The sequence below is a fragment of the Danio rerio genome, chromosome 17, assembly GCF_049306965.1.
Source record: "Danio rerio strain Tuebingen ecotype United States chromosome 17, GRCz12tu, whole genome shotgun sequence".
Classification (NCBI taxonomy): domain Eukaryota; kingdom Metazoa; phylum Chordata; class Actinopteri; order Cypriniformes; family Danionidae; genus Danio; species Danio rerio.
Window position 1 is genome coordinate 12,747,538 of NC_133192.1, and position 12,602 is coordinate 12,760,139.

General features: G+C 34.9%; 2 protein-coding genes across 2 annotated transcripts in view; one reads left to right on the forward strand and one right to left on the reverse strand.

The window, feature by feature from the left end:
• Positions 1–12,602, forward strand: part of kif26ba (kinesin family member 26Ba) — a 211,604-nt gene that overhangs the window by 42,804 nt on the left and 156,198 nt on the right. The gene's annotated exons all lie outside the window — the stretch shown is intronic.
• Positions 845–8,024, reverse strand: LOC137488153 (uncharacterized). Its single transcript, XM_068214660.2, has 3 exons — positions 5,585–8,024; positions 4,364–4,498; positions 845–4,225 (listed from the first exon to the last, which is right to left on the reverse strand). Exons 1-3 carry the CDS (start codon positions 5,769–5,771, stop codon positions 3,273–3,275), a joined length of 1,275 nt encoding a protein of 424 aa, XP_068070761.1. The 5' UTR covers positions 5,772–8,024; the 3' UTR covers positions 845–3,272.

Sequence of the window (12,602 nt, forward strand, 5' to 3'; positions counted from 1 at the left end):
ATGTTACTTTAGCTTATTTTAATCAAGTTAATCATGTTTTAATATGTCTTTTTTAATTATACAAACTTTACTTGATGGTTTAAGTCAAGTTGAACTTAAAAATATATAAGTTGAAAGTACTTGTAAAGTCAATATATATTTTATTTATCAAATTTATACCACAAATAAATTACAGTGTGATGATAATAGTAAGAAATGAGCCCCAAATTTGCATATTAGTTAATGATGACCCTATAGACTGGGGTAATAATTCTTAATATTAATGCATCACATTAATTAATTACTTTTTTTGTTTTTGTTTTTAACAAGACATTCTTATCCACTGTTCTCTGTCATCATTCGGCAGGGTTATTCAATTAGTTTGTCTTGGAGGCCAGTTCATAAATGAGGGGCTGTAGAGATATGACTTGCAATATGAGTGATGACACAACAGCATATAAGAGCCCATATGTTGTATTTATGCTCCTTAAGACACCCATGTTGCATTTTTCTCCATTACAATGTGAATATATTGTATTTTGAAACTACATAACGTCACTGAATTGTACAATAAGATTTTTTATTTATTTATTTTTTTTACAAACATTCAAATGTTGTATTTAAAAAGAACAACATATGCATTGTATTGCTTAAGTAGGCTTCTTCTGCATTCAGACACATTCATATTTTCTGTTTTGAACTGCATAACACCGAGGGATGCAACAATTATAGATTTTGGATGTACGATTATATAGCCTAAAGAATAATCAGGGTTTCAGGGCTATCACGTCTACTGTAAATTTTAGCCTTTTATTAGGAGGTAAGTATTTAAATTAACTGTTGTTATCATTTGCGTTTATACATACATAATCATTTTAATAATTTGTAATAATTCGTCTACACTGTGAAAAAATCTGTAATTGTACTGGGGTGCCAGAAAAAATAAAAATAAAATAATGGCCTTTAAATTGCAGAAATTTACTGTAAAATAACAGAGGATGAATAACAGAAATTTATCAGAAATTTAAATTAAAGGAAATTTCTGTAATTCAATGTTCCTTATTTTACGATACATTTCTGTATTTTAACCGCCGTTATTTTACGTAAAAAAATTACAGATTTTTTTTTGTGTAACATATATTTTGTTTACATCGCACTGAAAGCCACGCACAACTCTCACCGCTACGGCATGAGATGTTTTCTGAGTGCGTCTGGAAGGCGTGATCGCATTGTTCAGCGTGCGCGCATATTGGCATATATCCTACAATGGAAATAATGTACTTGCGCTGAAAAGATGCTAAATGTGAATAGTCCATTGCTATAGTTAATCCAGTGTGTGTACAAGCTTGGAACTTTAAACTAGCGCACTGGTGGCATAACTTTGTTTAGTTGCAGCAGTTTCATTCCGTGCAACAGAAATGTGGCGTTGAGAAGTCTTGACAATTAAGGCCACAGCCATATCACCCTGCAGCCCAAGACCGGTTACTCACTGAAGCTAAGCAGGGCTGAGCCTGGTCAGTACCTTAATGGAAGACCACATGGGAAAAGCTAGGTTGCTGTTGGAAGTGGTGTTAGAGAGGCCAGCAGGGGGCGCTCAACCTATGTGGTGAGTCCTAATGCCCCAGTAAAAGTGAAGGGGACACTATACTGTCAGTGGGCGCCATCTTTCGGATGAGACGTTAAACCGAGGTCCTGACTCTCTGTGGTCATTAAAATTCCCATGGCATTTTTCGTAAGAGCAGAAGTGTAACCCTGGTGTCCTGGCCAAAGTCCCTCAATCGGCCCTTATGATCATGGCCTCCCAATCATCCATATCAACTGAATTGGCTCTCTCACCGTCTCTACACTCCACCAATAGCTGGTGTGTGGTGAGCGATCTGGCGCCATTGTCCTGTGGCTGCCGTTGCATCATCCAAGTGGATGCTGCACACTGGTGGTGGAGTGGAAAGACCCCCCTCATGATTGTGAAGCGCTTTGGGTGTATGGCTATACACGATAAATGCGCTATATAAATACACATTACATTACATTACAAGTATCCAAATGTTTTCGGCTGCTCGCGCCACTCGCTTAGAGACTCGAAACAGTGAGCTTCTTGTTGTGTTGCTAACCACTTTTATTGTTATAAAATACTGTAATAGTAATATCTAATCATATATAATATTCTTTTGTAACTGTTTGATCACATTGACTTGCAACATTGGCTTAAAGGCAGAATATTTATTAAATCAGTGGCAGATGGTTTATAAACACTGTTTTAGGAATTAGATTTGGTAGCCCAAAATTTAGACACTTTAACTGCCAGTTTAGAGTGCCATGTAGACTAACTGCTCATGTACAGTAATAATTAAAGTAGCATAATCATTTTGTTGCCAAGGGTAAATAGTCGGGCATAAACTCTGCCTTCCTTGAATTAAGCATTTGGCTCAGATGTTATTTTCTGATCATCGCTTAAAATGACCAACAATTTACCACTCTGAACAAATTTACACAGTTAAACCAACGTCAAATCACCGCTGTTATGTTTGGAGCTTTTAGCTGTGTGAACTTTTCAGAATAGAAGTTTTGTGGGTAACCTGGCCAATCTGGATTTTTGGACATATCGAGTTTTGTTGTTACAACTGACCCAGGGTCTTGTGCACTTACACTTTACTCTCCTTCATATTATTTACTTTAAGGCAAATACGTGACATTACAAATAACATTTTATAACACCAGCATTGTCAGTTTGTTGGTTCTAAAGCGATGTAGCATCATGGAATTTACCCACAGTTTTAACTGTCAACCAAACTTATCTGATCAATTATACTCAATATAAAACTTACAGATGCCACAAATCTAATACCTTTAAGAAATAAGTCCATTCACATTAAATATAATCATATGCATATTATTCACACTTTTTTTCACACAATTTAATAATAGAAACAGTCTGTGGCCTGTGATTCTAGTAAAATGCTTTAATAGTTCTTACTTTTTAGGCTTTTTAAAGTAGGTGAGTGTTAAATACATTACCATATCATCTTTTTAAGGATAAAAGGGGAGCAAGCATGAAAATAAAAGAAGTTGAAGGATGACGATACGACTCAAATTTTTGCAACGTCTTTGTTTTTTAGAAACAAGGGAATACCTAGCAACAGAACACCAGACACATAATTTAACACTTTTGAAACAAATAATTGAACAAATAAACTCGACACACAGAAAAACAAACAAACATATATTTTTGTACAACAGAAATTTATTTACATTCTTGTACAACTAGAATAAAAAGTGTAAAGTCTTTCCTGCTCTTAATGCTGCCTCCACATTGGAGCAGGTCTGGTGTGGGGCCATTGATGACTTTCACTTTTTTTATGGGGATCTGGATTCCTCCACTTCTTCTCTGCACTCTCTATCTTTTTCACTGTCTTTTCCTCCTCCTCCTTTGTGTAATTTCCCCTTGGTCTCCTCCTCCTTCTCTTTTTTACTTTTTCTTTTTTCTCCTCCTTCTCCACCTCTTTCTCCTTCTCCTCCTCCTTCTCCTCATCTGTCATCTTGTGATTTTTCCGTCTCCTCCTCCTCCTCCTCTTCTTTACCTCCTCTATGTTATCCTCCTCCTCCTTTTCATCATCCTTTTCTTTCTTTACCTCCGTCTTCTCTTTCTCCTCAATTTTCACCATCAAAGTCTTTGTGACGGATACCTTTCTCCTGATTGTTTTCTTTTGTCTCTCCTCCTCCTCCTCTTCCAGCATTATCTTTTCATTCTCCTCCTTAATTTTTAGAATGATCATCTTTGCCACTGTTAACTGTCTACTGATTTTCTCCTTGAGTCTCTTCTCCTCCTCCTGTGATTTATTTTGCAGCTTCTTTAGCTTGCTTATTTTCAACACCACATATTCGCTTTTGCCTAGTTCAGGGATGTGGGGAACAGTAGCGATGGGTTTCGGTTTCCAGATCGGCCACTCAATCTCCTCCCGCCGCTCATCTCCCACCATTGTCCACCTGTCATCAGTCTCATCCTTCTTCTCTTTTTCCTCTTCCTCCATCTTCATATTCTCCTCATTTTCCATCCTCTCAGTTTTTGCCATTTCCTCCTCCTTCTCTATCACCTCCACCTCTTCCATCATCTCCTCCACCTCTTCCATCATCTCCTCCACCTCTTCCATCATCTCCTCCTCCATCTTTTTTATCTCTTCCTCCTCCACCATCTCCTCCTCCTCCTCTTTCACCATAATCTTCTGCTCATAGGTCTCATTCTCATTATCTGTTAAAAGAGAAATGTACACATTGTACACAGTCATTTTCAAGGAGACATTAAACTCCAGATAAGGGGAAGTAATAATACAGTTTGTTTATAATTTTATAGTCTAAAAAATATGTAGATGCAAAAACCCTCATTTACCCTCAGAGCATGGTTCTCCTGAACTACTGAGCTGCTCTTTCCTTGCAGGAAAACAAAAGATTCTGCCGACAGCTCTAAAGAAAGAGGCAATCCTGCTCTTCTTCTTCTTCTTCTCCTTCACTTTCTTCTTCCCATCTGTTATAAGAGAAAAGATTGCACATCTTTACACACCTTTCGAAGGTCATTTGAGGAAATTAAGGATATATACATATATATATATATATATATATATATATATATATATATATATATATATATATATATATATATATATATATATATATATATATATATGTGTGTGTGTGTGTGTGTGTGTGTGTGTGTGTATAAAGTTGTACCAAAAAAGCTGAAAATGAGAAATGACATTAATTTACAGGATCGTTTTATTAAGATGCACTTTAATGCAATAATAGCCCAATAATATTCAAGTGAAAATTCACCGTTTAACCTATTAATTATTGAGTATAGTAATATTTAAATTTCAGTAATTCAGCGTATACTGTTTTTGCTATGTGTTTGCACAGTGATGAGCCCACTGATGAAATAGTAGCTGTGTCTCATTTCAAAGGCTGCATCCTCCGGAGGATGCATTCGAAGTGCACTGCGTCATCCTGGTGTGGCGAAGACAGTCTCATTTAAAAAACAAATCGAAGTCTCCTTCAAATGCAGCCTCAAAATGTGCCCTTTGTTTCTCAGATATTAAAGTACACAACCAGTGTTAAAAAAACGCATGTTAGAAAAAAAGAGTAGGAAATGACTAACTAAAAAGTGATTTTACAGACAGTTTCCATTTTTATGTGTACATGTGTGGATTAAAGGAAATCTATTTCTAGCTTTTGTAAACCTTGTTTTGCCCTCAGATCACTTAAAATAAGTTTTAAAATCACTTTGAAAAATTGCACATTTTATTACTGCTTATTAATGGTTGCCTGTTGACGAGATCTGTCCTCTGTAGGCTAAATCGTCTCATTTTAAAGTGCTCGATTAGACCAATATCATAAATATGAAATAATAATGCCAGTAGTTATTATAAACAAATAATTATAACTATAACTAAAATAATTATAATTATAGCCTCTTCAGGAAAACAGCAATTCAATCAGCTGTCTATTATACTGTACAAACATTTACACATTTAAATTTTTACATTATTTTTTAATAGTAAGTATGTTATGTCAGGAAAACCCTGAATAATCATACCACAATGTAAATATGACTCACTACTAGTGCTGTTGATAGGTGTTTCAAGCTGCACTTCTTTCTGGCTCTCGGAGTTCTCGCAGGCTTCGGTGATAGAGATCTTCTCAAGTTCCACTCTAACTCTTTTTTCCTCCATTTCAGCAACCGTTGTTGCAGGTTCGAGACCCAGCGTTGAGGGTGTGGTATTATTGTCACACTGGTCGGCCATAAAATTTATCGGTAGAAGGTTTCGGGCATTCACCTTGAACCACTCAGATGTTCGGGGTTTGCTCTCACTGGACAGCTGGAATAGTGTGAGGATTTCGGTCTTGCACCGTGAATCACTCTTTGAACGGGGATGCTCTATCGCTAAGACAGCGCTAAAACACTGGAAAACACAAGTATTCAAAAACACTGCAAAGCCAAATCACACCCCTAGTTCACTGCCACTATAACAAACCAACAAGAGCTCCTCTATGATGCAAGGAGTTAAGTACACTTTGCAACATTCCGTTCTTAGAACACGTTCTATGCGTCACTATGGTAACAAGGCATACACTAAGAAATGTTTTCTTTTAAAGTCAAATGACTGGGGAAATGTACAAATGACATGAAAGCAAATAAAATTTGCTAAATAAATTGATACAAGACACAAAAGCAATTTTAAATAGATAATTAATTAGAAATTTATATAACTGAGAAGCACAACAAATGAAACATTGGTTGTTTTTGCGAAACTCAAACCACAAAACAGACATATATTGACAGAAATAATTTATAATAAATTAATTTGAAATATTCTGCTTTAATGTGATCAATCCAGCAAGACATACTGCAAATATACATGCTATTCTCATAAGAAAAAATACTATAGTCATTAGAGTTTTTCCAACAATGTCGTGTTTGGAGCGCTAAAAACAACACGCAGAAAAACAAAAATCAAAAATAAATGTAAAGGACTAATAATTCGCTTTAATCTTTTAATATTTAATTCTTAATTTAGTTTAATCATTTTTTTTTCTCTGAGCAGAAGATATATATTTTTTAAATAAATCAAATTAACAAAATTATTCAGAATCAAGCTGTAAGGTGCAGAGCAAATGTGTGTAAAATGCAAGTAACTTTTAGGCTATTCAAAACGTGAATCAAAATAGTTTTATAGCATTGCATGATTAATAAAAGAATTACACATAAAGAAGCTAAGAAGTTATGACAGCAAAACCAGAACATTTTTTAGATAATGCTAAACTAGCATGGCTTTGGTGAACATGTATACCGGAATGCAGCTGACCTACAACACTAAAAACAACAACAACAACAACAACAACAACAACAACAACAACAACAACAACAACAACAACAACAACAACAACAACAAAATCAACAATAATAATAAAAAATATAATAATAACAAGTACTACACCAACCACTACAGAAATTACTAATGCTACTATTACTACGTCTACTACTACTGCTTCTACTACAACAATGACTACTACAACTAATACTACTAAAACAACGTCTACTACTACTGATACTACAACCAGAACATCTACTAGTACACTGATATTACAACGACTGCTACCACAACACCTACTACTACTAATACTAATATACCAATGACAACTACTACAAGAATGTCTGCTACTACTGATAATAAGACAACTACTGTTTAACTATTACCACTTAAACGACCACAACTACCACTACAATCATGACTGCTACAATGACTCCTACTATTACTACAACAATAACAATAGCCTGAATAATGACAATGGTAGAAATACTTATAATAATGATAATGAGGAGATAACAGGAGGACAAGTCAGAACAATGATTATAATACTGGAAATGTAGAAGTAATAATATCAATGATAATAGTGAGGAGGTGAGGGGAGATTGGGAAATCAGAAAGAGGACAAATAATAATAATATTAATAAGTAGACAAAAACACTTAACTTGAAATGATGCCTGTTCAGCTTTTGATAAACAGCGGACATTTAAGAATGACAGATATTTCTTTTTCTGTTTTTGTTTTGGTGCCTTGCTTGAGCAGTTTTTGTTTGTGTAAAAGCAGCCTGCTCGATTTGAACTGAGAATCATGCTGGTTTTATGACTCTCTTGGTTGAATAAAAATTAAGGAAAACAGATGTGCTCTATTACAGCTTGGATGGGTAACGTTGCATCAGTAATAAGCATCAAAAATGCTCCGATTTATTGCCTAATTTATTGCCTGTTATTTGTTATATTAGCACATTTCAAACAGCTGAGCATTAGCCACTGGATTTAATATTTTAGGAGATGTTAGAACGCATTAGGAGCCCATCAAAGTGTGGACTAACTCTACTAGAGTGTGAACTAACTGGCCACTTTATTAGGTTTACTATCCAACTGCTCGTTAACGCAAATTTGTGATCAGCCAATCACATGGCAGCATCACAATGCATTTAGCCATGTAGACATGATCAAGATGATCTGCTGCAGTTCAAACCGAGCATCAGAATGGGGAAGTAAGGTGAATTAGTTGACTTTGATGGTGGTTTTTGGTGCCAGGCAGGCTGGTCTGACTATTTCAGTTAGTGCTGATCCATCCCTTTCCATACCTTTAAATGTAAAAGTCAATTAATCACTTTCAATGCAAGAGGTATATTCACTTTTTAAGTTAGTTAATTGCTTTTAAAGCTACAGGTTTACTCACTTGTTTACAGTAAACGAATTGCTTTTTACAGGCACCTACTGTATGTGTATGTAAAATAAAAATGTTAAAAATACATTTATATATTTAAGATAAGAATTGTGAAAAATATTATACTATATTAAATGAATAGATTTTTTAAAATGTAGCTTTTAAAGCCCACCGAAACGTCTAATTTAAGCAAAAATAAACAACTAAATAAATTACAAAAATAAATGTATTAGCAGGAAAAACTTGAACTTGTTTTAATGAATACGTTCACTTGAATGGCCATTTAAGTTGCTGACTTTCAGTATTTGTGATATTACTTTGCAATTAAATGTTATCACCCCAAATTAAATCTTGAATATTTGTGTAATAGATAAAAAGCAATCATAATTGAATTATAAAAAATATTCCAAGTTTATTTGAGAGTTACATTGGCATATTGTCCCTTTATTGTGCCTTTTGTAAATGCCTTCTAACATCTATGTGGTGCTGTGCCCATTTAGGGTCAGGACATTCGTGTTAAAAGGCATCAGGTTTGTTTGCATTGGGTTTTCAAGCTGTGGTTTCCATCTTGACTTGCCCATTTAGTTGAGCTGATTTCATGTCTGACAGTTATTGACAGCACATATACCCTACACTAAACCTGCTGTCTCCCAAACTGCTTACACACAGGACTGACTGTAAATGTACTGTGTGCTATTATGAATAGCCGTCTGTCCATCTCTCTTGAAAAGCAGTTTTGGGCCCAAATACATGAGTGGTCCCTACTGAGACCTCCAGGTTTGTTGATGTAGGATAATTGTCAAGGTAAAGCGGTGGGTTTGGGATGGCAAACTAAACAGCGTCTTTGTGAGCTTTGCGGATGGGTTGTGTACATTCAGCTGCTCAGAGGAAGGTGGAAATGTAATGAATGACCAGCTTAACCTCAATGTGAAAGAAGCCACTCACAAGAACTGACGCCACTTCAGCCAAAAGCAATATGTCGGTACCGACTCTGTCCTCTCATCGTGTTCCAGGTTTTACATGTTTTTTAGTTGACAGGATCTTGATGAAGGAAATACAGCTGCTGATTTCAGAGGCCAGCAGTGTTTGGTGGCTTTTATAGGATTTAGATGCACAAATTAGCAATTTAGAGCAAGGCTTTGCATTGAGATTCTTATAACCAACATGAAATTTGGGTTCTTTTGCAAACACACTCACTGGAGGAATGTTGACTGAACTGTTATAGATTTCAGTGGTGTCTGGTTATACTGCTTAATTTCTAAACTAACTTTATAAATTTTAATGCACGGACTGTATATCAGCACCAGTTTGAATTAGTATACACTTGTGTAATTCATTTTGATTTATAATATAATTGGTTTTTAGTTCTTCAATTTGCATTAACTTTATTCCAGGTTGGTGCTAAGACTTATACATTTGTATATATTTTTCTACTTTGTTGTATTAAAAACAACAATAATACTGATAATAGTGTTGCAAATGGAGGACGTATAGACGGGTAGTTCCAAATGCAGCTTTATTGTATAATGGTCAGGCAGGTAGGGGTTGAAAAGCAGCATATACAGTGTAGTTGAGAATCCAAGAGCATAATCCAAAGACAGACAAAAGTTCAGGGAAGGCGGCAAATTAAAAAAAAAAAAGATAAACAGTCCAAAAATCAAAAACATAGGAAAACAAGAAAAAAGGAAAACGCTTTAAATTAAATGCAACAGCTAGACAATACTTAGCAAAGTGCATGTGAGGCTGAGAGGTTGAAATAGTCCAGGTAATCAGTCTATGATGAGCTTCCAGCTGTGTGTGTGCAAGAGGGGGCAAGTTGGAACTGGTGTGTATGAGGTGCATGATGGGATCTGTAGTTTTTTTCAGTGGCAGAATTAAAGTTGTCCAGTGATCTGCAACTGCTAAATCACTGGTGTTCATAACAATGATAATAATAATATTAATAATAATAATAATAATAATAAAACCTATTGTTATCTAAGCTTGAAATTGATCACATAACATACATAACATTCAGCCCAAAATGACCCAATATTATTATTGCACAAGAAAAAAAAAAGAGAAGAAATTATATCATTATGAATAATCATGATGTTATTACAATGAATAAATCTAGTAGCAGGTAAAAAAAAACTATAATTTAGAGGATTTTTATTTGCCTTAGGCATTAAAAATATTTTACATGATTTCAAATGTAATATATAATTTGATATATATATTTGAATTAGTAAAATATGTATTTAATATCAACACTTTTATGCACAGTATAACTGTTAAGCATATCATATTTGATTCACATATCCAGTAGATAAAATACTTTTTTATTTTTTTATAATTAGACAATAAAAACATTTACATTTTATTTCAATTAAAAAAATCTGCTATTTCAATGCTGTTACGCATTAAGGTATGGTATAGTATAATTCTGGAGAATATTAGTGACGTGTTTCTGAATTATGAGCCATCTTGCTATTAAAAACACATATTAATTTCTCCTCATTGCATCTAAAAATCCCTGAGTGCAAACATGATGAGTATTAAATAGGTGACAAACTTTTAATTTGTTTTTGGCACTGCTGAAGCTCTCTCGGGTTTGTTTTCACCTTATATTAAAGCTCTGTTTCCACCAAAGCATTTTTAGCCAGCTGAAAACACCAGCGCTCTCCTGAAAACACAGCTGTGGATAGATTTTTGCTACTGATGTGGTTATGATCATGGTACTGATTATATTTGCTCCTCCCCTCCTCCCCTGTGATTGGATGGCCTTTTAAAAAGTGACATTATTAAGTGCTAATGTCCAAAATTTAAAGCTTGTATCGCCAGTATCATTTTAAATGCACAATTCTCCCATTAAAAACAAAGGAAAAATGTGCTAGCCTTCAGGAAAAAATCTTTTAGTGGACATAAAGTCTATTTAGTAAAAATGAAAGTTTTTAAAAACAAATAGTTTCCACCCTCACAAACATGAATCATTTTCATCTGTAGATCACAAAATGAAGATGAAGTGAATCTGCGAATATTAAATCCCAGCACAATCGTGAAAGAGGCTTTTGTCTGAATATGAGCTGTTAGTATTGGCCGTCTCATACAGCACCATTAGTCAGATGATGTCACGTAACTGTTGATCAGCAAACGAGCCAGACAATGTTCCACAACAATGACTTTGCAGCCCTGATGTGTTTCCTGAATCCATTAGAATATCTGCAGCATTTTGTACAGTGCCAGAGAGTTGTGTGAAGCCAAAGTGTCAAACTTGAGGAATAGCATTTGTGGTTAGCCAAGGTTTAAGATCATGCTATACTCTTATTTTGATTGTAACGTAATGTCAGATGTGTTGAACTATTACTAATTCATGTCTAATGACTTCCATGCACTTTTCATTTACTCTTTGGTACATGTCAGATTCTAAGGAGCATTTAATTGGTCATAATATTCGATGAGAAACTGAAGTATGAGGATTTGTCAAAGAAAAAGTTTAACAATTTAGGTGTACATGACAAACTGCAAGATTTGCATGTTTATAGAGTTGAAGTCAGAATTATTATCAGAATTATACACCCCTACTCTTTACGAGAAGGACCATGGGATTTTTAATGACCACAGAGAGTCAGGTTTAACCTCGGTTTAACGTCTCATCGGAAAGACATCACCCACTGACAGTAAAAATGTTTGTTTTGGTAATGTTTAATCAAAATCCAACCATTTGATTCCACTTTCAATGCCAGTCTTTTTCTGACGACTTTCTGTGATTGAAATATGCTTAGCCACGCCCCCTCCAACTGTTAGTTTGCTGCGAGTGAAAGATGAGAGGAGGAGTACAAACAGAAAGCCCCACCCCCTACTCACTACAGTAGTCCCTCGTTAATCGTGGGAGTTACCCGACAGAAATCCCAACAGTCAACTTTATCAAATGAAATGAGTGTAGTTAACTCAAAATTTACTGAAAATTAATTCTACTCATTTGAAAAGAGTTTTGATCTCAGTGCTGAAGGTAATCAGTTAATTAAATACCTCATAACTTCAACTTAAATGGAGCAAGTTTTTCATTCATTGGGTTTTACTGTGCTTAAATTGCTTCATTTTTTTAAATGGATTAGATTCACAGTACTCATTAGATTTAGTTTTTGAACTTAAATGGTTTGTTGCAAGCGGTTTCCTCAAACGGTTTGAGTTATCTTAACTTTTTGGGTTTTACAGTGTAGAAAAAATATGTCCAGTAATATAGAAGGAAACCAAAGATCAAAACCTGGATGCGCTGCACACATGATAGTTGGAAGTAACACACACCGGACGCGCATATTCGCTTGTTATTTAAGATGAAATTATTCAGATGGTGCTCTGCAGGAATATAAACAGTGTCCTGAGTCGTTGAC

Excerpts from the sequence above, each read along its gene's own strand:
- LOC137488153 (XM_068214660.2), bottom strand. The coding sequence starts at position 5,771 with ATGGCCGACCAGTGTGACAATAATACCACACCCTCAACGCTGGGTCTC. Across the intron at positions 4,499-5,584 it reads ACCTATCAACAGCACTAGTA|ATGGGAAGAAGAAAGTGAAG; the intron begins GTGAGTCATATT and ends CTCTTATAACAG. Across the intron at positions 4,226-4,363 it reads AGGAGAACCATGCTCTGAGG|ATAATGAGAATGAGACCTAT; the intron begins GTAAATGAGGGT and ends CTCTTTTAACAG.